At 46.6% G+C, this 25,544-nt stretch overlaps 1 protein-coding gene across 1 annotated transcript; it reads right to left on the minus strand.

The window, feature by feature from the left end:
• Positions 1-874: 874 nt before the first annotated feature.
• LOC122748214 (cation channel sperm-associated protein subunit gamma-like) lies at positions 875-25,217 on the minus strand. Its single transcript, XM_043993891.1, has 28 exons — positions 24,909-25,217; positions 24,240-24,293; positions 23,295-23,439; positions 22,675-22,801; positions 21,873-21,942; positions 21,562-21,717; positions 20,997-21,162; positions 20,080-20,217; positions 11,888-11,947; positions 11,195-11,377; positions 10,680-10,809; positions 9,863-9,974; positions 9,462-9,620; positions 9,105-9,223; positions 8,290-8,503; positions 8,113-8,175; positions 6,364-6,547; positions 6,104-6,222; positions 5,461-5,541; positions 5,144-5,200; positions 4,508-4,664; positions 4,323-4,386; positions 3,859-3,954; positions 2,422-2,508; positions 2,123-2,215; positions 1,890-1,989; positions 1,258-1,378; positions 875-990 (listed from the first exon to the last, which is right to left on the minus strand). The coding sequence occupies exons 1-28, from the start codon at positions 25,215-25,217 to the stop codon at positions 875-877; spliced, it is 3,480 nt and encodes a 1,159-aa protein (XP_043849826.1).
• Positions 25,218-25,544: the final 327 nt, after the last annotated feature.

Genomic DNA, 25,544 nt, shown 5'->3' on the forward strand with positions numbered 1-25,544 from the left:
AGAGTTGGCACTGACATGCAGGTGTTCTATCTCCCAGCCTGTAGCTCTTGTCCCTGTATATGCTGCTCTCTTTACAGATTGAGCTCTCCTCCCTCCTCAAGCTAGACTCTCCAGATTGGATGCATCATTCTCTTAGGCTGTCACCATATACATCCTCATCCTTACCACCAGGATCAGAGAACTAGGATCACTTTATGTTATCCCCCTCCACCCCTTCCCTTCCATCCATCTAGGGCCATTCCCTATCTTCTGCAGCCTCTTCTGGATCCCTTCCTTTACCTCGATTCTTGATCAGTGTGAGACACCCCAGGGAAGAAGGAGAGAAGAGCAGAAAGTGACCCTTCCCCACAACTCCATGGCATGTGCTCTTCCAGGCTCTGCTAGAAGATCTTGAGCATCACTTTAGCTGGCATTTCCCAAGCTTAGGCCAGCAAAGAAGGAGATCCTCCATTCTCCTTTTCTCTCTGGTCCTTGTCCTCTGCTCTCCCTCTCTGCTCCCCTCCCCCCCCCCAATATGTCCGTGTTCCTGGAAAGAGATGGCCTCTTCTGACTCCCCATGGCCCAGACAGTACAGGAACTACACACAGTCCCTAGACATGACTTTTATTGACTGGGCCAGAGGATGAAGAAAAGCTGGAAGGCAAGGGAGATGACAGAAGGGAGGGAAGATGAGAGGGGAACTTGGGAGGGAAAGGGAGAGGCTTGAAGGTCTCAGGAGATGTTGGGTTAAGGAGGAATGGGGTATCCTGGGAGGACTGGTGTGAGACTGGAAGGGAGAAGGGATGCAGAGGGATAGGAGAAGTTGAGATAAAGATGGGAGAGGCCAAGAAGGATAAGGAGAAGCTGGAAGGGACAAGCAGAGGCTATCATGGCCTCAAGATTTTTTCTTGAATCTTGACTTTCGCAGAGACTGTCTGTCTGCTGTACTCATCCTGGAACTGACCATGGAGTGGAGAGTACTGGCAGATGTTGAGTATGTATAGAAAGATTCTGTAAGGAAAAGAGCCAGGCCTAGTGGGTTAGCTTCCTAGTGTAGCTTAGAGGATGCTGCCCCTGTCCCTGCTCCTGGCTAGCCCCCAGACCCTGTCCTGATGCCTAGCTAGGCCTTATTCCCTCCTAGGTCCTTGGCTAGCCTCCAAACCCTTTCCTTAATCCAGCCCATAATCCCTGTCCCCACCCCAGCTAGCCTCTGCTCCCTGCTCATAGCTAGCCTTTGGACCTCCTCTAGTCCCTCTGACCAGCTGACTCAGACCTCACCTGTGGTGAGGAGATCAGTGAATTTTGACTTTATAGACGTCCAGGCTGCTTTTACCCGTGGCCAGAGGGTGCAGAACAAGATGTAGGCAAATATAATTCCCAAGCACACATATGCAGTTTTCTGGTGGGGGCAAGATAGTAGGGGAAGAGCCTAAGGACAATGCGGCAGAGCAGGTAACGAAGGAAAGAATTCCCGAGAACTCCAAAGGAGATGGGATGAAAGGCAGGGCACAAGACAGGATCCCTAAAGGCTTTAGGGAAGAGATGATGGTGATGTAGGGGAGGGAAAGGAGAGGAGCTGCAAATAGCAACAAAAATGGAAGCAGTGCAAGAATCAGTCATTTAGGGCTGTTGGGGAGAGGGAGTGGGCATGGAAAGGCTTGTCCATGGGAGCATAGATTTAGAGCTGAAAGGGACCTTATAAGACATCTAATCCAATCACCTCATCTTACTGGTGAAGAAACTGAGAGGTCAAATCACTTGCCCAACGTCATACGGGGAAGTGGCAGAGCCAAGATTCAAATCTAGGTCCTCTGACTCGAGGCTCAGAACTGGTGCCTCCACATCAGATTGGGAAAGACTGGGAAAGGAGTTGGGGTTGGGAAGGAGGGGCAGAAAGAAGAGAGGCTCACCTTCAGGTACGAGATGGCCCTCCTACCGCTGAGTGGGAGGCCATGGATGTGGAGGATGAAGATGAGCTGATAATCACAGTAGGTGCTTGTGTCCACACCCCTGGCCAGAACAGAGGGGCAGTGGGGTTTGTTTTTGGGTGGGGCTGGGCCCAAGGGGGAAGCTAGGGGCTTTCCCACCTTCCTCCCCCGCACCCCACCCCCATCCAGGCTTCACTTTCCCATTAAGACCTTACCTGTTGCTCACCATGATTTTGAAAAAGAACTCAGGAGAAAAGAAAGAGTAGGGAATGATGTCATAACAAGGAGAGTTCCTCAGGCACAGCCACCTAGGGGGATTGTGGAGATAGGTGAGACTGGGGAGACCCAAGACAGTCACCCACTTGCACCATCATCCCTCCATCCTGAAAGGTGGCCAGGAGCAGCCTGCAGATAAAGGGAGGCAGAGAGTTCCTTCCCTGTCCCCAAGAGCTGGAAGCAGGCTGCAGATACTGGGCAGGCAGAGAGAAGGGCTGTGGGACCATTGCTTGCGTACTCAATGCCAGAGCTGTTGTACTGCAGGATGCTAAACGAATGGCTATCTGTCCAGTTGTCCCTGTTAATCCAGATGAGGCTCTTGGTACTAGAGAGAGGAAAAGCCATGTTCTGGGTCTGGCTGGGGCCTCCTAGGCCAGCCATCTGATGAACTTAGATACTCCATGGGTAGCTTGTGTGTGCATGCACAAATGTTTGTACATAGGTATGCCTGAGGCCATGTCTCAGCTCATAGTAGGTACACTTGTTATTAACAGATACTCATTGAGCCCAGCATATGTGGCCTCTGACCTTCAGCTCTAACTCTATGATTAGCCTGGAGAAGGTAAGACACAGAAGGGCCTTGAAGGCTGTCTTCAAGTAATTGTAGGGCTGGGGGCAGCTAGGTGGATTCAGGAGGATTTGAGTTCAAATCTGGCTTCAGATACTTGACACTTACTAGCTGTGTGACCCTGGGAAAGTCACTCAACCCTCTTTGCCCCGCAAAAATAAAAACAAAAACAAGTAATTGTTGGACTATCATGTGGAGATAAGGGATCATATGAATTTTGTTTGGCCCCAGAGGCCAAGAATGGTGCCGTGGGAAAAGGGTCAGAGGACCTGAGTCTGGATCCTAGCTCTGACACCTATTGGATATAGGAGCTTAGAGAAATTACTTAACCTTTCTACAGTTCAGAATCTTCATCTTTAAATAAGGGGGCTAGACCTTTAAGGGCCCTTTCAGCTCAGAATCTGTGCTGCTGTGATTTTATGAAGGAGGAGAGGTAGATAGAAGTGGCACTGGGTTTTAGCCCAAAGGCAGGAAAACCTCTTAACCAGCAGAGGGGATCCAGATGGAAGCAGATTGCTTCTGGAGGTGATGAGCACGCTCTTTCAGAAGTCTTCAAGCAAAGGCTAGAGGACTACTTGTTGGGAAGGTCATAGAGGGAGTTGTTGATCAGGTCTATGGGTCAGACTAGTTAGCTAATCTGGTCCCTTCCAACTCAGAGACCTTGTAATTAGTATAGGGAGGTACCCATGTCCATATATGTAGGGGTATAAGTTTATCTTGGGGCACCTAGGTGGCAAGTGGATAGAGTGCCAAACATGGAATCAGGAAGATCTGGGCTCAAATCTGGCCTCAGACACTTACCAGCTTCCTGACCCTGGCCAAGTCACTTAACCCAGTTTGCCTCAGTTTCCTCATCTGTACAATGAGCTGGAGAAGGAAGTGGCAAAGCCCTCCAGTATCTTTGCCAAGAAGCCCCTAAATGGGGTCAGGAAGAGTCAGACCCCACTGAAACAACTGAACAACACAAGTTGATCTGCCTATGCATGTGTCTGCCTGTCTGGGCCCACAAGGGTTACAAGGAAAAGAAGTTTAGGGAGAAAGTGACTTGGGAAGATTGATATGGGGGAGGGACTCATGGAGCCCTATGGGCTTGGAGTCAGTAGTTACGTGTCATTAGGACTGTTGTAGCGGAAGATGTCAGCCTCTGAGTAATCCACAATGTTTTCCAGGGAAGTTCCTCCGCCAATCACCTTCAGAACATAGCTGCACCAGAGACACAGGGGCTTGGACAATAATGGTCCAGCCTGGTAGGCAACTCCATTCTCCCCAACCCCCAACCCCATGTCTTCCTCACCCTGGATAATGGAGGGGCAGTGTTGTCCTCACCCCACCCTCAAAACAATGTACCACCACCACCACCACACACACACACACACACACACACACACACACACACACACAGAGTAAGCCCCTGGAGGGGAAGTGTACAGGAAAGAAAATCGGGGGTTATGCTTCAACATTGGCAATTATCCAAGAGTTCTGAAATCCGCAAGAAATCCTTTTTTTCCCTCCCTCCCCCCCCCTCACATTTCCTCAAAAAGCTTTCAGACCAGGGAAGGCAGGGGGCTCACCTGCCATTGAAGCTTCCTGACTCACCAGTCACCATGTCTTGGACCAGGAAGAAAGGGAAGAAAGCTGTAGGAGGAATGGACAAGGCTGAACTGGGGAAGAGGGTGGAGCCTTGGTAGGGCAGAGAGGTGGTACTGGGCTGGGGGAAGGTCATGTGCTGGGTGGCTGGGCAGGGACCCCCTCTCACGATCACCGAAGAAGAAGCAAGGCATTTCAGGGTCTGGGTACACGCAGTCAAAGTATCTTTTATTGGCCTTCTTGTTGTGCTGAATAGTTAAGGTGATGTCAAAAGCCAACCTCTTGCCTGGGGGGCAGCCGATAAACATGGGGATCATGGCATTACCCTGCCCAAGGAAGTAAGGGGAGAGAAGAGAGAGAGAGGGGAAGAGGGAAGAGTTGGGGAAGGAAGAGAGAAACACCAAATTCATCCATTACTCCCAATCCCCTACTGTCCTTTCTAGCCATGAGGAAGCAGGAACGTGCCATGACTTTTCTCCCCGGAAACCCACAGAGTACCCTCCTTGCTGGTCCCTGCCCCCTAATATGCAGAGCAGCAGAAGAAAGAGGACCTATACCAGGACCTCAAACATCCCTTTCCCCTCATTCTCTAGGATCTAAAGAGCAGGGAACATTTTGTCTGAGGGATGAAAAAGGACTTGAAACCACCCAAGTAGAAGGACCACTGCATCCTTTTTGCTATTCCCAATGGGAGGGGAGGGAGTGGAGGGGGTCAGTCCTAGCTTTAGGAAGACCAGAGCCCAGGCCGGAGAGTGTATTCTTCCCCTAAGAGTCTGCCAAGCCCCTGTAACCTCTCCTCAGTTACCTTTGTCCGGTGTCCTATTCGGGTCTTAGCAAAGCACCTTCCAGCTGAGCCAACCACCTGAAGAAAAGACTGCTCATTGCTGGGTAGCCACCTATCCCCACCCCCATTTCTTTTACTGCCATCCACTTTCTGCTGCTTCTATCAAAATTAGGGTTAGAGAGGAGGAAGGTAAGCTGGGCCCCAGCCCAGGTCCAAGGAATCCTTTGCTCCTCTATGTCAACCAAGACTTCCCTTTGCTAACCCTGTCGTTTGTGAGCCATTTTCCCATCCAGTAGACAGAGGGGTGGCCTCTCCCTCCATTCTGTCCTGTCTCTTACCTTAAGGATTATGGATGTTTTCTTCAGGTTGTGTCCACTGATACTTTGACCAAAGCATTGACTTTTATCCTGGATAACCACCTGCTCAGGTTGAAAGGAAGGTGATAAGGGCCCGGGGTTCTTGAGAACTCCTTCCTCCCTCCCCCTCAATCTTCTCCAGGCAAGGGGAAGGGAGGAGAGATCTGACTCTGTCCAGGGGTCCCAAGGCCAATTCTAGTTAGATAACTCAGTCACAACCTTTCTCAAACTGTGATCGTGTATATGTCTTGTATACCTATCCCCCATAGAATGAAAACTCCTTGAGAGAAGAAAAACAAATATGTTGTTGTTTGACTTTGTGTCACAGTTCTAGTATAATGTCTTGTATATAAGGGGCACCTAACCAATGATTATGTTGTCGAATGGTGAGTTGAGGCACTGTGCTGGCCAAAGAGCCTTGGGACTTGGAATTGAGACCTCCCCTAGTTTGGAACCTAGACAATTTCTTTGGTCTTTCTCAGTCACAGTTTCCTCATCTGGTGCCTAAGATGTTAATTCCTCCTTGGCCAAGAATTCAGGTGAATTGGACAGCAGTTAGAAGACACACACATATACACACCCTAACACACAGACACATGTATGTTTACATGGCCTGCTCCCCCACCTGGAAGAGAATGGCATTTCGGTTCACAAGATAGTCATTTGTCACTGTTGCTGACACACACAAGGGGTGGGAAATTACCACAGCCAGACGCAAGTGCTTCTTTTTGCCCAGGAAGTTGTCTGCTAGAGGTGAGGAGGGAGACAAGGGTGGGCCAGCAGCTCAGAGATTCTTGTCCCAGCCCCCTGCCCAACTGCTTCATCATCTTTCCCCCAACCCCATTCCATGCCACCAGCCCTTGGGGTTCCCATAGGCCTGCCCACTTTTCCAGGACATTTTTGGAAGGACAAGGTAAACGGAGAAGCTGTATTGGGTCCCCTTGTCCAGGAAGAGGAATTCGGGCAGGCGATTTTCAGCATTCAAATCATAAAGCTTGTCATAGCCTTCCATGTCAATGCGTATGCCATACACACTCAGAAAGTTACTGGATGTATAGAAATAGAAAGCCTGTCAAGACCAAGGAGGGATTCCTCAGGTTCTGAACACCTCCTGAAGATCCCATCAGCCCCCTTAGCTCCAAGGATCCCATAATCTCAAGAGGTAGAAAGGAACTCATAGACCCAAAGAGGAATCCCCCTCCAGGGTATGCCCTCTCTCTACTGACCTACTCCAACCCCATCCAGCTTCCTCAGCTCTTGTACTGGAAAGTCCTGATTATTAGAGAATTTCCCCAAATCTGCCTCTCTTCATTTTCCCTACCTCTCTTCCCTTTCCCTCCCAGTTTTACTCTCTGGGACAAAGCAGAATATGTTGAATTCCTATTTCACACAGCAGCCCTCTCAACATGAAATCCAGCTGTTCTGTCTCCATCTGAGTGGTTTCTTGTCCAGGCTAAGCATGGCCAGTTCCTTCAACAGATTATCCCCACAGCATGTACCCTCATCATCCTTCATGCCCTCCTCTAGACTATGGAAATGTGACATCCAGAACCAGTTTTATTCAGACTGGGGCAGAGTCCAAGTTGACTCCCTATCACCTCTCTGTTTCTCTCTTTTCTTTTCTTTTTATTTTTTTGGTGAGGCAATTGGGGTTAGGTGACTTGCCCAGGGTCACACAGCTAGTAAGTGTTAAGTGTCTGTGGGTGGATTTGAACTCAGGTCCTCCTGAGTCCAGGACGGGTGCTTTATCCACTGTGCCACCTAGCTGCCCCTCCCTGCTTCTCTCTCTCTCTCTCTCTCTCTCTCTCTCTCTCTCTCTCTCTCTCTCTCTCTCTCTCTCTCTCTTTTTCCTGCTTCTCTCTTAATGGAGCAAAGATGACATTGGCATTCTTGGCTGTCATATCAAAAGGGGAATTCATATTGAACTAGAAGTCCACTAAGACCCTAAGACCTTTTTTACTCTGTGTAGCCACACCTCCCCCAGATTGTCTTTGGCACACTGACTTTTTGAACCCAAGTGTTGGGATTTTACATTTATTCTCTCTGAATTTCATCATATTAGATTCAGCCTTGGGTTCTCACTGCCCCGGATCTTTTAAAGTTGGGACTCTGTCATCCAGTGTGTAAGCTATCTTTCCTTTCTGTCACCTTCAGACTTAAGGAGTATATCATGCCTTGACCCAAATGATTGATACAAATATTAAGCTCTGGGCCAAGCGCAGAGCCAAGCCCAGATCCTTGGGGCACTTCCCTGAAGACCTTCTGATGCCACACCAGCATCAAACCATTAATGACTATGCTTTTCAGATCTTGTCATCCAATGGGTTAGTTGTCCCTCTTGGCTATGGTGTCACCTATCCCAGGTGTCAGAGCCCCAGGGCCACTGGCATGCTGGTGTTTAATAATTGGATATCCATTTGTAGTGTTGGCAGATTTACAAGGTATAAATGCTCACCCTGCAAATTTAACAACCAGCTCACCTGCAGCACACTGCTGACAACCCTGTGGCCCAGACCCCACCATCCCTGCCTACACACTCCCATAACTTCCTTCCCAACCCCCTGTAGAAGAGTGGACAGTGTAGGAAAAATGAGGCTGGGTGAGGGGGGGACTACCCTTGCCCACCCCTTTCACCTTATGTTGCATTTTATCCTTCCACCAACGCCAGGTAGGGTCATGGACAGGATCTGCATAGGGCTAGAAAGGCAACAGAGAAGGTACAGGTAGGTGCTGGAGAAGGAAACTCCTTGAACTTTCTGACTGCCCTCCCCCCTCCTTTGGACTTCTCTTCTTGGCTTCACTCATACATACCTTATTATACATGGCGTGCAGCCAAAGCAAGCGGTAGACAAGGCCCTGGTAGATGGCCAAAGAGATTTTGGTGTGGAAGCCAGCCTCAGAGCTCACAGAGGGTGGCTCTGCCCGATAGCGCTCCACCCGTGTGTATTTTTGTGGTTTTGGCAGGTTTCTTAGATGTACCTCCTCAAAAGGGCATGGATTACTGTAGAGGAGGGATGGGACAGGACTAGGAAAGACACAGAGGAAAAGGGATTTGGGAGGAGCCCTGCCCCAAGCTGAGCAAGCCCCTCTCTGAGTTCCTTCTATGCACATGTCATCTATGATCCCTCCATCTAAGTGTTCATCCATTTATCTGTCCATTCTATCCATATACCTGTATGTCAATTTTCTAGCCATTGATTTACTTATCCATTCATCTTCCCATCCACCTATCCATTTATCCAGCCCCACGTTAACCATCTATCCATTAATCTCTTCATATATTTATTCAGGAAATACTTGGTAAAATAAAAATGGTGATATAACATAGATCCTATTCCCAAAGTGCTTATAGCATACGAACAAGGATGATGGAAGGTCAAGTGAAAAAATAACTGAAAGAAGATAGTGAGATCATTGTGAAGGTCGGTCTAGGGAAAACATGAGAATACATGGGGTTGGGACCCATGACTTTATGGAGAAGATGGCACCTGAGCTAGACATTCAAGGGCTCTTCGAGGTGGATTTGCATGGAAGGGGCCCTCAGAGTTTCTGGGTTCTGGCAACCTCTCTTTTATCACTCCCATCCTAACCACTCTATCATCCCAGTTGGGTTCATGTTCACTCACAGCTTGTAAGTGATCTTAACCGGAGTCCGATTGAGCCGTAGAAGCAGTAAGAGTCGACTCACTGGCAAGCGCCTTTTCACCAGCCTCCCTTTCCCATTTTCGTCAACCAAGTAGACTAGCTGTGAGGAAAGCAGTTGAAGAGGAGGAGAGGAAGAATCATTTCAGCCCAGTGTGAATGGATTCCTCCCTGGGTAGCCAGGCCAGCTTGGAAAGTCTGCATTCCATTTTAAAACTTTTAATAAACATATTTATTCAAAGTTTTGAGTTCCAAATTCTATCCCTCCCTCCTTCCCCTCCCCATTCCCTGAGGTGGTAAGCATATATGTTAAACATGTCTGCACTCTCTTTAAAGCTCACCTGCTCCAGACCAAAACTATCATAGAAGACGCTGACTGAGGTCTCATTGGTTGAATACGTGTTTAAGTGTAACAACTGGGAAAGGCTGAAAACAATATTCCAGGCCCTTGATGGATACAGACGATACACTCTGAAGCTGCCTTCAAGAAGGAACCAGATCTGGGGGCCAAGAGCCCAGAATGGACAAAGAGGGGGAAAGTGAGAGAGTACAGGAGCTCCAGGGCCTAGGCAGGATCCCCTGGGGAACTGGAAAGAGGGTGCCCATGGTGAGGGAAGTGTGGGCATCCAGGGCCATTCAAGGGATGGGGAGCCCCCAGGAGGGGCCTTGAGTTCAGGAGGAGGCAGAGAAAAGGGAGGAAGCAGAAGCCATTGAGTGTTCCGGCCAACCTCCTATTCCCCACCTCCTCAGTCTCAGTGACACCGATTGCTTCTCCTCTGTAGGAGCTGGTCATGTACTTTATTGAGGACTCCTTAGGGAACGCAGTCATGTAAACAAAATTCCTATGGTCAAAGCTGTGGGGGGAAGAGGGAGGAACCTATGCTTGGTCAAGGGCATCTAAGGAGAGCAGCCCAAAGAGCTCAGCCTCTCTCTGCTTGCCCCCATGCAACACCCTCCCTGTCCTTTACATTCCCGGCTCCCCAGGCTAAAAATTCAAGGAATCACAGGGTTTGATGCCCCACTAGACAGATGGGGAAATAGAGGGCTGAAATCACATAATGAGTCAGAGGCCAGAACTTGAACTCAGGGTTTCTTTTGTTCTAGCCCACAGTCTCAGGGCATGAGGAGCAAGAATCTAGACTTAGAATTATGTTGACAAGTGCTTACAAATGGCACTTCATTTTATATCCTCACAACCATCCTGGGAAGCAGGTGCTATTATTCATTCCCATTTTACAGATGAGGAAACAGACTGAGGGACTTGCCCAGGGACACACAGCTATTGAGTGTTTAAGGCTGGTTTGGAATTCAGTTCTTTACTACAGGCCCACCACTCCATCCACTTCCACCATCTCAATGTCTAGTTACTTAGGTGACATAGGACATTGTAGGTGAGAGGAAGGCTGCAGCCAACCCTCAAAGGGAGGATGAGGATAGAGGGAGAGGCTTCTGGTCCTTACGCCCCACCCCCCAAGCTCAGGGAATCCTAGTTGTGCACATGACCACTGGCCCGCATGCCCTCTGCCCCCCTCCCCACCTAGTTTCCCCTTTGCCCTCACCTCTGCAGAATAGCATTGCCATAAATGTATAGCAGTTGGGAGAAAGGGTTGTAGAACAGACCCCTGGGCACCATAGGACAGTCAGTGTATTCCTCCATGCCCACCAGCATCAGAAAATGCTTTGCTCCACCTGCTGTTGGATCCAGTACTGCTGTAGTGAACTGTGCCCAGATCAAATCCCCTCCCTCATCCAGCACCTCAACCCCACCTCTTTACTCCTTAGCCTCTAGCACTCCAGCCTCTGACTTTCCAACCCAACTCAACCCTCTCTCCATGCCCATATTTTCCCAGGTAAATCTTTTTTTTTTTTTTTTTGGCAGGGCAATGAGGGTTCAGTGACTTGCCCAGGGTCACACAGTTAGTTAAGTGTCAAGTGTCTGAGGCTGGATTTGAACTCAGGTCCTCCTGAATCCAAGGCCAGTGCTTTATCCACTGCGCCACCTAGCTGCCTCCTGCCCAGCTAAATCTTACAGATCCTTGTGATCCCCCTCAAGCTCTCAGATCTCTCCACTTACTGGTGGGGACGAAATGGGGAATTTTATAGAGCAAGGTGACATTATACTCATTGGTGCCTTTAGCATCTTGCGTGTATTTGAAAAGCGCGAATTCCATCTGGTTGCCTTTGCCCAGCTCCATGAGAAGCAAGAACGTGTAGTCGTCTGTGTTGTACACCACCCAGTGGAGATAGCACTTTGGGGCTGCAGGGAGGTGGCCAGAGTTGCTGCACTGATGCTGTCAACTGGAGGCCATGGAATGACCCAGAGCCCCTTTTTGTACTGATAGCTCCCCCAGGGATTCAGGGCCTGCCCAGTGGACCCAGTGGCCTCTGTTGACCTCCCCTCCCTAGGCTGGGCTGCAAGCACTCCAGAGAGCTCAGGACCTTCCCAGGAGTAGTGGCCTTCCCAGGCTCCTAGACACCCCAAAGTTCAGAAATCCAAAAGGACCTTAGAAGTCATTGAGTCCAACACCCTCCTTTTACAGATGAGGGAACTAAAGCCCAAGGAGGGAGGGAGTGCCTTTCTGAAGGTCGCAAAGCTAGTCAGTGGCAGAGCCGGCATTGAAGAAAACCAGCACTCTCTTTTCACTATTCCATACTGCCTCCCTAGCCCTGGACCCCAACACCACCCACCACCTCCTCCCACAAGCCCATTCCTGGACACGGGTGGTATGGGCAGCTTCCCACAGGCCGTCCCAGGGAAACACCAAACCTTTTAACACATCACATATGGAACTGGAGGCAGGCAACGCTTTAAAAGTCACTGTGCCATCTGGGGAAAGAGGGAGGGGTGGGGCATGAGGATAGGGGTTAGCCCTAGGGCTAAGGCAGAGCAGCTTCCCTCTCACTCCCTGGCCTTAAGAATGGTCCAGGATGTGTAGCTTCTAACCCCTGAGAGAGGGCCCCCAAGCACACCCCACAACAAGGTTAGGGATTGTCAACCTGACAAAACCAGACTCTACCCTATGGATGGCCAGAGCTGAATAGAGCAGGCTAGAGATAGTAGAGTCAGGAATCAAGCAGGTTTAATTGCAAAGTGAGGGAAAAAGCTTGCAAGAAGGGACAGGTGTCCTGGGGCCCCACCAGACTTGTTGCCTCCTTGGAAAAGATTAAAATCTCCCCTAATTTCACAAGGACAGGCAAGGACAGATGACACGTGTTCTGGAAGTATCCCTGTATCAGAGATACTGACTTTTCTCTTAATTATGCCTTTAAACTAACTCAGAGGGAATGCAAAATTCCTGAGCTCAACACAAGCATATAACAAGGGGGCTTTAGGCAGATGCAGACTCAGTTATAAAATACAGCATATAGAGCACCGGCCCTGGAGTCAGGAGTACCTGGGTTCAAATCCAGCCTCAGACACTTAACACTTACTAGCTGTGTGACCCTGGGCAAACCACTTAACCCCACTTGCCTCACTTAAAAAAAAATAAAACACACCATAAAATCAATTGCATTCTGCCTCAGACACTTGACACTTACTAGCTGTGTGACCCTGGGCAAGTCACTTAACCCCAATTGCGTCACCAAAAATAATCAATTGTATGGTAGAATCGATATAGTAGAAACTCAAGGCAATATTAATTTTGATTTTGAAAGGGTTCTGAACCTGAGACCTCTGAACTTGTTTTTTAAAAAAATATTTTGATAATTGTATTTTAATGTTAATTTGTTTCCTGTGTCATTCTATGTATTTTATTTTATTTTATTTTATGCATTTAAAAACTTGTTTCTGCCTTCTCAAAGGGGTGCATGAGGCTTTACCAGACTGACAAAAAGGGGTCCATGACACACAAAAAGGCTGACAACTCCTGCTCTGAGCAGAGGACATTCTTCCTCCTTTAATGAGAAATACAGGATAACATCCCCAAATCCCCCCAGAATACCTTTCCCTGCCCTTCTCCATACTATTCCTATTCCTCTACCTCCTCCTTTACTCCAGTCTTAGAGGAAGACATGGTCTTACTCTTTGCCAACGTCAGTCCCTCTACTTGTGCTATTTATCCTGTCTCCTCCACAAGCCTTTGTCAGTGAACACTACCTCTCTTATAGTCAGTCTCTCTTTACCTATTAACTCCTTCCATGTTGCCTCAAACATGCCAAAGTTCCCCTTTGATCCTTAAAAAACCTGTACTCAATGCAGCCATCACCTGAAAACATCATCCTTCATTTCTCTTCCTTTTCATAGCAATCTCTTAGAAAAAGCCATCTTTATTCATTGCCTTCATCTCTTTTCTTTCCACTGATTTGTCATCCTCAGTAACCTGCCTTCCTACCTTATAGCTCACCTGAAGCTATACTCTCTTTTGGTTCCCCTTCAGGCTGACCAACCATTCTCACTCTCTCTCTCTCTCTCTCTCTCTCTCTTTTTGTTGTTGCTGTTGTTGTTGAGGCAATTGAGGTTAAGTGACTTGCCCAGGGCCACACAGTAAGTGTCAAGTGTCTGAGTCTGGATTCGAACTCAGGTCCTCCTGAATCCAGGGCCAGTGCTTTATCCACTGTGCCACCTAGCTGCCCCTCCTGGCTATCTTTTTAATATTTTGCATCAATACTAATGGGGAAATGCTCTGTATCTTTCTCTGTTTTTGCTCTCCCTGGTTTAGAGATCAGAACCATATTTATGACATATTAAGAATTTGGTAGGACTCCTTTTGTTGCCTCTTAGTTCAAACAGTTTATATAATCTTATAATTAATTGTTCTTTAAATGTTTGGTTGAATTCATTTGTACTTCCATCTAATCCTGGGTTGTTTTTATTTTTTTTACTTAGGGAGCTCATTTATGGCTAATTCAATTTCTTTTTTCAATATAAAATTATTGAAGCATTCTATTTCCTTTTCCGTTATAGTGGCCATTTATTTTTTGTAAATATTTGTCCATCTCATGTAATCAGTTTTATTAGCATATAATTGGGCAAAATAGCACCTAATAATTACTTTAATTTCATTAGTTGTGCATTCACTATTTTTTGTCATCCTTGATACGGGTAATTTGGTATTTTTTAAATAAAATTAATCTATGGTTTAACTATTTTTTCTCATAAAAGTTGTTCCTAGTTTTATTTATTAGTTCAATGTTTTTTTTTTTACTTTTAATTTTAATAATCCCTTCTTTGATTTTTAGGCTTTCTTTTTTGATGTTTAATTAGGGATTTTAAATTTGTACTTTTTCTAGTTTTTGGGTTTTTTTTAGGTGCAAGCCCAATCCATTGCTCTTCTCTGTCTTTTATTAATGAAAGCATTCAGAGATATACAATTTCCTCCTAAAATACTGATTTGGCTGCATCCCACAAATTTTGCTATGTGGTCTCATTGTTGCCATCACCTTTAATGAAATTATCATTTCTGTAATTTCTTCTTTTACCCACTCATTCTTTAGGATTAAATTATTTACTTTCAATGAATTTTCAATCCATTTTTCCATGGTCCTTTATGGAATGTATATTGTACGGTGGGATCCTGAGCCTGGGTAGATTTCCTCAAGTCTCATAGATAATGTGAAGTACCTGACATGCATTATGGTCCAAAGAGGGTACCTTTAATATTTCTGCCTTTCTGAATTCGTTTTTGTGGTTTTATGCCCTAATACATGGTCAGTTTTGCCCCAGTGCCATGTGCAGCTGAAAACAGGAATACTCCTTTGTTTAAATCCCCATTTAATATTCTCCAAAGGTCTAGCATATCTAACTTTTCGAAAATGCTATTCATCATAACTTTAAAAAATTTATGCTTAGATTTAACTAAGTCTGTGAGTGGTAAATTGAGGCCCGCAACTATTATATTATTACTGTCTCCTTCCTCCTATAATTCATTTGACATTTCTTTTAAGAATTTGGATGAAAAAAAATTTAGTTGCTATGCCATTTATGTCATGCATATATGTTCAATACTAATAGTCATTGTTGCCTATTAGCAATGATACCTTTTAGAATAGTACTGTTTAGGGGCAGTTAGGTGGCACAGTGGATAAAGCACTGACCCTGGATTCAGGAAGACCTGAGTTCAAATCTGGCCTCAGACACTTGACACTTACTAGCTGTGTGACCCTGGGGAAGTCACTGAACACTCAGTGCCCTGCCAAAAAACAAAAACAAAACCAAAAACGAAATAGCAACATTTAGCCAAATGTAGTTTCCCTGAATATGTCTTTCAATTAGGTCAATGGTTTTTGCTTTATTTGAGATCACGATTGCTACCCATTCCTTTTTTAAAAAAATTCAGCTGAACCATCATTTTAGCTAATTTTAAATGATCCAAGCCCTAATTTTAACTCTTGTCTGTGTTTCTGTTTCATGTAGAATTTTATTTTACCAAATTACATGTAAAATACAAAATTTTGACATCAATTTTTTAAAACTTTGTGTTCCAAATTCTCTTCCTCCCTCCCTCCCCTTCCTCATGGACTCAAGCAATTAAATATAAGCTATACATGTGTCTTTCTGTTTCAAATGTGTCTCTTTTGGGGCAGCTAGGTGATGCAGTGGATAAAGCATCAGCTCTGGATTCAGGAGGACCTGAATTCAAATCCAGCCTCAGACACCTGACACCAGCTATGTGACCCTGGGCAAGTCACTTAGCCCTCATTACCCTGCAAAAAAATGTGTCTCTTGTAAACAACATAGTGTTAGGTTCTTGTTTTTCATGCATTCTGATGTCTTTTTTCATTTTATGTATTTGTTTATCCCATTTACATTTCCAGTTAAGATTTCTAAATGTGTATTCCCTTTCAAACTATTCTCTTCTGTTTATCCTTCTATTTTTTTTTTTACTATCCCCTTCTAAAAAGTCTGTTTTGCTTCTGATCACTGCCTCCCTTAAACTACTTTCCCTCTTCTCACAACTCTACCCCCCTTTTCACAATCTCTTCGCCTTCTACTTTCCTATTGGGAAAGATGAATTTCTTCACCTAACTGTGTGGGTGCATGTAGACATACCCCAACACAATTTAGTATAGAAATATATACATACAGGGCAGCTAGGTGGCACAGTGTATAAAGCACCAGCTCTGGATTCAGGAGGATCTGAGTTCAAATCCGGCCTCAGACACTTCACACTTATTAGCTGTGTGGCTCTGGGCAAGTCACATACCCCTCATTGTCCTGAAAAAAAAGTTGTCAAAGAAATATGTACACACATAAGCATGTACACATAGTTTTCATGAGAAATAGGTTGAAGCATTGCCTAGTCCCTCTCGCTCCCTATTTTCCCCTTCATTGTAAAGACACTTCCTTAAGGACCTCTTTTATGGCATATAATTTTCTTTCCCACAGTACATCCCTCTTTCTCACTCTTCCATTTTTCTATTGAGAAGATCCCAACAAAATAGACTCATGCCCATGCCCTCTGTCTAAGTAGACTATTTAACTGCTGTAATGATAATTGCATTTTTATGGGTTATATGTATCAGATTCCTATTTGGAATTATAAACAGTTTAACTTTATTAAGTTCCCTATGGTTTTTCACTCATGTTTACCTCTATCTGTTTATCTTGAGTCTTGTGTTTGAATATCAGATTTTCTGTTCACTTCTGGTCTTTTTATAAGGAATACTTGGAAGCCTTCTATTGCATTAAGATTCTTTTTTTTCCCCTCATAGGATTATGAACAGTTTTGCTGAGCAGGTTATTCTTGGGTATAATCCTAGCTTCTTAGCTTCTGGGATATCACATGCCCAGACATCCACTTCTTTATCATGATAGGGGCTAAATCTTGTGTTATCCTGACTGTGGCTCTATGGTATTTGAATAGTTTCTTTCTGGATGCTTTTTAGTATTTTCTCCTTGACCTGAGAGCTGTGGAATTGGGTTATGAGATTCCTGGGAGTTTTCATTTTAGTAGGTGATGTGTGGATTCTTTCCATTTCTACTTTGCCCTCTGGTTCTATGATGCTGGATGTCTTGGCTCTTTTGTATAAAATCACAGTTTTTAGGTTGTTCGATAATTCTTTGTTTGTTGGTTTGGGGGGCAATGAGGGTTAAGTGACTTGCCCAAGGTCACACAACTAGTTAAGTGTCAACTGTCTGAGGCTGGATTTGAAGTCAGGTCTTCCTGAATCCAGGGCTGGTGCTTTATCTACTGCACCACCTAGCTTCCCCATGTCCAATAATTCTTAAATGATCTCTCTTTGACCTATTTTCCAGGTCAATTTTCTTCTTTTTCTTTTTTTTCCTTTCATTTTCTTCAGGCTTCTAACTTTATTTTGTTATTTCTAGGATGTATCATGGAGTCATTAGCTTCTAGTTGACCAATTCTAATTTTTTAAGTTCTTTTCTTCATTGAGGTTGTGTAGCTATTTTACCATTTGACCAATTCCAAATTTTAAGGAGTTATCATTTTCAGTATTTGGGGGGCTTCTTTTCCCAAGTTGCTTTCTTTTACCATGTTCTCTTGCATTTCTCTCATTTATTTCCCAATTTTTCCTCTGTCTTCTATGATTTAAAAAACCATTTAACATATTTATTTCTTCTAGGAATTCTTATTGGGATCGTGCCCAATCTACATTTTTCTTTGAGGCTTTGCTTTTAGATAAGTTCAAGCCATTGTCTTCTGAGATTTCTCTTGAGCTTCTCTGTCACCACAGATTTTTATGATCAGGTGTTTTTTATTGTTTGCTCATTTTCCAGCCTATTTCTTGACTTTGGACTTGATTTTAGAGTTGGCCTCTGCTCCCCTATGGCATGGGGGGAGAGGAGAGAGAAGGTAATTATCATGAGCTTTAGGCTTTTTGTCCTGCTGTTTTTATGGCTAGGTCTGGTGGGGTGGAGCTATAAGTTTTTGGTGCTTGCAAGATGGTGCAATCTGGGGTGAGTTCTGGATATGACCCTCCTGGTTTGTGCTTTGCTCCTCACCCTGGTGGGAACCCCAGTTTTCTTTGCAACTGTAAGCACTCCTCTCTACCCTGTAAACTTGGAAATTGGATGATGAGCAATGGAATTGCCCAATGGTGCCTGGTTCTGGATCCAGTGCTAGTACAGAGGTCCCTTGCAATTTTTTTTTCTGACCAGCTGTTCAATACCCTTACTGTCTTCTAGGTTCTGAGCATTCCCAGTACCTCTGTTGCTGCTCCTGCTGTTTCTAGGGCCCACATCTCATGTTCCTTCTACCATGATGCACTCCCAGCCACCTTCAACCCAAAGAATTTTCAGACCTCTTTTCTGTCTTCTTAAGCCACCTAGGGCTGGAAAAACAAGTCACTCTGACTTTTGTTGTTGTTATAGCAATTAAAATTTCTGTGATGCACTTTTCAAGTTATTTAGTGGAGAATGTTAGGAGAGCTCAAGGAAAAAAGCTCACCTCTACCATCCCTGCTCTGCCTCTCTACATTATCTCACTTGGTGATCTCTCATTAGGTGCCAAGGGTACAATCATCATGCCTATGAAAATGACTCCCCGGTATGTATACTGTGTCCAGCCCTAGCTTCTCTCCTAAAGCTCAGCCCCACATGGCCAACTACTTTGCCAGATATCTCCATCTCAGTGTCCAATAAGCATCTGAAATGGAAAAAGAAACTTGTTCTCTTTCCCCAGAAACCCATTCCTCCTCTAAATTTCTTTATTTCTGTTATGGATAGCATCATCCTTCCAGTCACCTTGACTTACAATCTAAAATTATCCTTGGTTCTTCCCTCTCCCTTGTCTCTTGGCAAGGAGTTGTGCCAAGTCTTATCTCCATGTCTCTCAAATCCATCACCTTCTCTTCACTCCCTTGTTCCATATACCATGGTGTTCAGGCTTTCCATATACTATGGTGTTCAGCCTCTCATCACCTTAGCCTGAACTAGTGTAACAGGCTTTTAATTGGCCTCTCTGCTCTCAGGATCTCCTCTCTCCAATCCATCCTCCACATGGCTGCAATATTAATAGACTTAAAGCACAGGTCCCACCAGGTCACACTCTTACTAAAGAAAACCACTGAATTTTCATCCTCATTCCTTCCAGAAGAAAGTACATACTAGTCAGCCTGGAATTTAAAGCCCTTTCAGGTTTTCTCCAACCTGACTCTCCAGGCTAATTTCCAATTAGTATTCTTCACTCAATCACCATTCCAGTCAAAATGAGAAAAAAAGTACTAATATTCCATTTCCCAACTCAGTCTTGAAAAGGAGCTCCCCACCGAGGTGCCACCTCTTAAGCAAAGCCTTTCCCAATCAGTTGACTCCTTGTACCCCCTCATTAAGGCTCTCTCTCCTCAATTTATTTTATATTTATTTATCAATGTGGATGATGTATTCCCCAATAGAATGTCAGAAACAATTTTCATTTTCTCATGGGCATTTCAAACTGAAAGTGAAAGTTATGGCATATCTCAGCTAGAAGGGACCTCAGAGGCCACCCAGTCCAAACCTTTCATATATAGATGAGGAACTGAGGCCCAGAGAGAGAGAGAGAGAGAAACTTCTTCAAGGTCACACAGGTAATAAATTCAGGTTACACAGTAGAAGGACTAGGTACATCAATTGAAGCAAAAATTATTATTTATGCCTTGCTATGATCCCTTCTATCTGTGGAAATGCACTTTAAACACAAAGAATCACAAGCAGATATTATAATTTTACTTGGGTTTAAATTTTCATACAACTGTCCTGATTTGCTTTCCTTCTGAATAAAAAATATTCACTGCATCCATTCCTTGGAGGTACCCTTAAATTCCCTTCCTTTTTTTTTGGTGGGGGTGGGGGGGAAAGGTCAGTGAGAAGTAAGTGTCAAGTGTCTGAGGCCAGATTTGAACTCAGGTCCTCTTGAATCCAGGGCTGGTGCTTTATCCACTGCACCATCCTACTTAATAACTACTTGTTTGAATAAAGGTAAAGGGAGGTGTAGGAACTTGGGACCATGTATCACAACCCCACAATTTTAGGACCTGGAAGTCCCTTTTCAGAGAAAGGAAGCTGAGAGAGACTACCTGTAATGGTGCCAAAGAAGAAGATGCCCTCCTCATTGCCCCCAGCCAAGGCCAAGACGTACTCAGAGCCATTGCTGGGGAATTCCACAGGACAAAGTTTCTTGATACACCTTTTATGCAAGACTTGGACCCAATTGCCTGGGGAGAGGGAGGGACTTTCTCAGGCCTAGGAGTCTCCCCCTTCCTCCTCCAAGACTGGCACCCCCTCATTCTTCCAGTGGGAAACTGAGTCCCAGAAACTTCTCAGGATCATCTGAGAATGGCTTAGCTTCCTTCAGGAAGCCTTCATCAGCTCCCCAAGATTGCTATTGAACCAATAACCTGTCCCCTCCCCCAACATGCACATGATTCTGCCCTTTCTTCATGCTCTTGTATATTATAGTTTTCTCTCTTTGGGCCATGGCCCTGCTATGGGCTCCAAGACAAAGGAAGGAACTTGGATTTGTGTAAAATCTGGGCAAGGGATAAGAGTTCCCTTATCAGACTGATGAGCTCCCCTATCAATTGAATGAGCTTACAGGGAAGAAGGCAAGCCTTTGGGGTTCTCCTCATGGAGAGGGTGGGCATGCCCACTGGTTTTTCCCTGGACTCCACATAAGGTGCCCAGAGACATGCCCACTCTTCATGGAAAGGCACCCATCAGACATCCCAAAAGTTCACTGCTATAAACTCCTTCAACTGATCCTTGAACTTCCTGAATCATTTTTCCCTCCATCACTCCAGGTGGCTCTTCCTCAGCATCTGGTTCAGGAGTCTGTATTCTATGATCTCTTGGAAGATTATTCTCATTTGAGCTGGAGTCAGACCCCAGGCTCAGAGAAGCTAATCTACCCCACGGTGGGGAGGGGGAGAGACTAGAACTAGGAGGGAAGGCCCAATCCCTACTCTCACAGTTCTTCCCATCCCTAGCTTCTCACTGTTAGCTTTTCCAGGTAAGTGGGAATAGTTGCCAGTGAAATAGTAGACAAGTTGGTTCTGTCGGATGAAGAGGGTGCTTTCAGTAGATATGGTGTCAAAGATGGAGGCCGTGAAGTGCTCCTGAGGGCATTCAAGAGAGCCCAACCAGCAGCTATCGATGTTCAGCTGACCCCAGCAGTGCAGGAATGGAGGTTTGCAGGATGGAGAGCAGGAAATAGACTTAGAAGTTATTTAGGCCACTACAACCCTTTCCTGTATAAACACACTGAGGGCTCAAAGAAATGAGAATGAAGAGACTTGGCCAAGGGACTTGGCAACTAAGGGGCAGAGTGAAGCCTAGAACCCAAGTTCTTTGTCAGGTTCCCTTCCCTGCCCCCTGTCCTGTATTATGATGCCTCTTTGGCAGAGGGCTGAGATCATGTGCCCCCTGGCTTAGGTGAGACCTTACAATATCCCACTCTTGGGGATCAGCATCTCCTTCCCTCCTTCCCTTCCCAAGTCTAGGAAAACGTTCACTCTTGCCCACCCTCCATCCACAGTCAGCTGCCACTCAGCCTCACTCACCTCCACCAGGGAGATGTCCTTGAAGCTGGAGTCAGAGAGGAGAACCATCTTCTCATTGGGAATACCCCCGAGGATTAGCACAGGAGCCTGGGACACTGTAGCCCAGAGAGGCCTAGATGATGTGTTGATGAAGTCCCTGTGTGCAATGCCTCTGACCTAATGGGAGAGTCCCAAGGGACGCAATGGGAGAAGAAAGGAAGACAGATTGGCTTGGCCCATGCTAGCCAGGAGGCTGAGTTAAGAGGATCACCTTCCCCCCTTCTCCCTTCCCTTGAGCCTTTCTCCCATCCTTTTACCCTACTTTCTCTCACCTCATTTCCCAGGGTAAAGATCACTTTGTCCTTTTCTGGTTTCAGAAACCCATTGATATTTATCATGTACCTGCAGAGAGCGGGAACAGCTTCCTAGGCTCTTGACAGACTCAATATGGACTTTACACCCCACACCCCATCTTGATGAGCAGACACTGCCCCTCTCAAGCCTTATGTCCCTAACTCTGAATGGGAGGCAACATGGTACAGTGACAAGAACAACTGAATTTGAAGTCAAAGGACCTGGGTTCAAATCCTGCTGCTGACACCTAGAACCTCTGTGCCTTGGGTACTGCCACCTTGTCTTGGTCCCTCTATGCCATCCCATCTGGTGATCTCTCATCAGTTGCCATGGGTTCAATCATCATTTCTATGAAGATACCTCCCAGAGCTAAGGCCCTTCCTGGGCCTCATTTTTCTCATCTGTAAAATGAAGGGGTTGGACTCCATGGCTTCTGAGCTCTCTTCCAGGTTGAATACTCTATGATCCTCCTCTTTTAATCCAACTCAATTTAACAAACATTTATGGCTCACCTACTGTGTGCTAAGCCCTGAGAGACTTTGTTTTCTACTTTTCTTTCTATTTAGCCTCCCTGGCCCTCAGTTTCTTCATCTGTAAAATACAGATGAAAGTAGTAGGCTGATTTAGGTGATCTCTAGGGTCATTCAAGGTTGAGAGATTTTGCTTACTTACTTAGATCAGCCCTCTGTCTGCAAACCACATCCTGACTATGCTGATAGTGAAGTCAGCTGTACCTTCCACTATCCCCTGGGCCACAAGGATCCCTGGGACTCCACCCACCTGGCATTCCCAATGATCTCCCCAATTTTGTTGCTGGAGATGTCAACTGCCATCACTACACTGCCATTCTTCGTGGGCATTGGGGTGTACCAACTCAGGAAACATATGTCATCTTCTGGACATTCCTCTGGCAAGTGTGGAATAAAATGAGGTGAGCATAGGCCTGGGGACCACCCTCACCCAGCCAGGACTGCTTCACTTTCCCTTATTAAAGAACCCTACCAAAAGACTGGGCCCTTGGTGCAGAGTACCAGAACTCATGATGCGCTATGCTTCCCCCCACCTCCTTTAGAGAATGGGGGTGTCCAGGGGTCATTAGCATTATCTAACAGGACAAGCTTTCTGAGGGATGGGTCTTTGTGACTTAGATCTGAACTCTTGACTAGGCATCAGGGGCCTCTGAGTGTCCCAGGTGGGTCTCCAGGGACCTGTACCTCGCAAAGCCTGCTATACAGGTCTGCTCCATATCCCTCCCTTTCCCCAGGTGCCAAACTGGCTAAGGACAGATCTATTCCTTATCCTGTCCAGCTTCTTGGCAAGGCTCTCTGGAAGCCCCCTTCTCCAAGACATTGTTCTTCTTAACTCCTGGTACCCAGCCCATTGTTGGGGAAGACCCTCACTCTTGGTTTGGAATGGTGCTCCCTCCATCTCGATTTGCAACCTCTCTGCCTTCCACCTCCGGAAATTCACAGGGGTGTGGAAGGTGACCAGCACAATGGGAAACAGGCCCTTAAAGTGGCCCCCACGGACAAAGGCTTCTTTTGCCTGAGAAGGGACCAAAGAGGGAGTGACACTAACCAGTCTAGAGGCATGGTCAGTTCTCTGTCCCACCCACCCTGTGCTTTAGCCTGGGCTCTGCCCCTGCCTATCTGAGGGAAGGTGGTGGCAGGGTTGGGGCAGAGAACAGAACTCTGCCAGGCAGGAACCCAGGGCACAATTACTGGCTTCATTCCTGGAAGCTGGAGAGAAACTGGAGAGAGAATACCCTGTGTGTCAATGAAGGCATTAGCATCATTCTTGAATGCTAGGTGAACCCTCCAGAATCCAAATTTCCCCCTGGGATTCCCTCCCCTTCCCCAAACCTTCCTTATCAACAGGAGACCTGCTGCTCAGCCACCCTCCTAGGAGAGGCCACACAGGAACTGGCCTCTAGGGACTGAGTTCCCCATCTGCCAAAGGAGACAACATTCCTCTTCTTCAGACTCCGGGGAATCTTCCTAGGACTCTCCATTTTAGGAGAGGACTGAGGATTAGAATTTGGCAATTGGTTGGATGGGGGGAGCAGGGATGGCAGAGTCCAGAAGCTCCTTTGGTAGGCTGGGGGAGCTGGGTAGGAAGGGGGAAAGATGCTGGGGGCAGGATGTCAAGTTCTGATGGGTGGGTCCCCCAAAGATGGTTTGGGTGAGGTAAAAGCCACCTTCCCTGATTCATCCTAAAATGATTCCCCACCCATCAGGAACCTTCAGTGATTCACCCTTAAACCAGGATTTTCCCTTCTACCTACCCTGTGTCTGTGTGCCCATCTGGTTCCATTCCTCCCTTCTCCTTCTCTGCCCCTCACTCACCTCTCCAGGGCAGCTGAAATTAATCTTCATGAAGTAAGGGAAGCCCAGGTAATTCTAAAGATGAGGGATACATCCAGCTCAGTGTGATTACCCTGTCCCCCACCCCCACTCCTGCCATTCTGCCATTTCCCTCTTCCCCTCCCACCTCCTTCCATTAACCCCAGGGCAAGAGATATCCAAGGCTCTGGGAAGGTGTCCTGAAGACATGAAGGAGCAGGAACCAATGAAAGGATTCAGTGACTGACGGATGGGAAGATAGAGGGAGAGATGGGAGGGAGGAAGGATGAAGGGGTAGAATGGAAGGAGAGAGAGAAGAACACAGATGAGATTGAGAGCTGGAAGGGACTTCAGAGGCCATCTTGTCCAACCCTCCCACTTCAGAAGTGAAGAAACTGAGGCCAGGAGAGGTATAAGTGACTTGCTTGCCCAAGTAGAAAGAAGCCAGAGTTGACAGAAGCCAAGGGGAATGGATGGAAGATTGGAGGGTCAGAGGACAGTTGGAAAGATGGAAAAGCAGAAAGGGGTGGGTGGGTGCCTTGGAGGATGGAGGGGAAGGGATAGAGGGACAGAGAATGTAAACCTTGGTGTGGGGATGGGGGGGGCGGGGCAAGGGTAGGAAGGGAATGGGCAGGTGGGAAGGCCAGAGGGGCAGCTAGGCCAGGTACCTACTTCTTTGTAGTCGATGGGTGAATCCACTAGTTTGTCGAAGAAATGGTCCACAGGCTTAGCTTCCCGACTGAAAAACTTTTCACTGTGTTCTCCCAAAGTTTCATACAGGTTGAGTGCCACTTGCCATCGGCAGTTGTCCTCCAGTTGCGGCAGGATTGGCCGCGGCAGTAGCAGCAGGAGCAGAAGCAGCAGTAGGGACAACATTAGGGTGGGGAGTCCAGAGCTGGGAAGCCCAGGCAGGGAGTCATGGGAGGCATCCGGGGAAGCGGAGGAGCACCTACTCCTTCCCCTAGCCCTCCCACAGTCCATGCACCCGAAAACGGAGAGGCCTTAATGATCATGAAATCATTAACACCCCGTTTTCCTATTGGGGAAACTGAGTCAGTGACAAGGACACTCGAGGAGAGTGGGGGAGGGGTTCTCTGGACCCTAGGAGTCACCACGCCTAACTCTTGCTAACCCCTCCCCCTTTCTCCCTCCCCCTCCTGCCCCTCGCCCCAGGCCTTTTGTCTCCCCTTCCTAGCCCCACCCCTTCTTCAACCTTTCCCATCCATTCCTCCAGTCTTCCTCCTCCCTTCAACCCCCAAGGTAGGGCAGGGGGACCAGGCGCACCCAGAAGATCCAGATCCTTGCCTT

The sequence above is a fragment of the Dromiciops gliroides genome, chromosome 3 (genome assembly GCF_019393635.1).
Source record: "Dromiciops gliroides isolate mDroGli1 chromosome 3, mDroGli1.pri, whole genome shotgun sequence".
Taxonomy (NCBI): domain Eukaryota; kingdom Metazoa; phylum Chordata; class Mammalia; order Microbiotheria; family Microbiotheriidae; genus Dromiciops; species Dromiciops gliroides.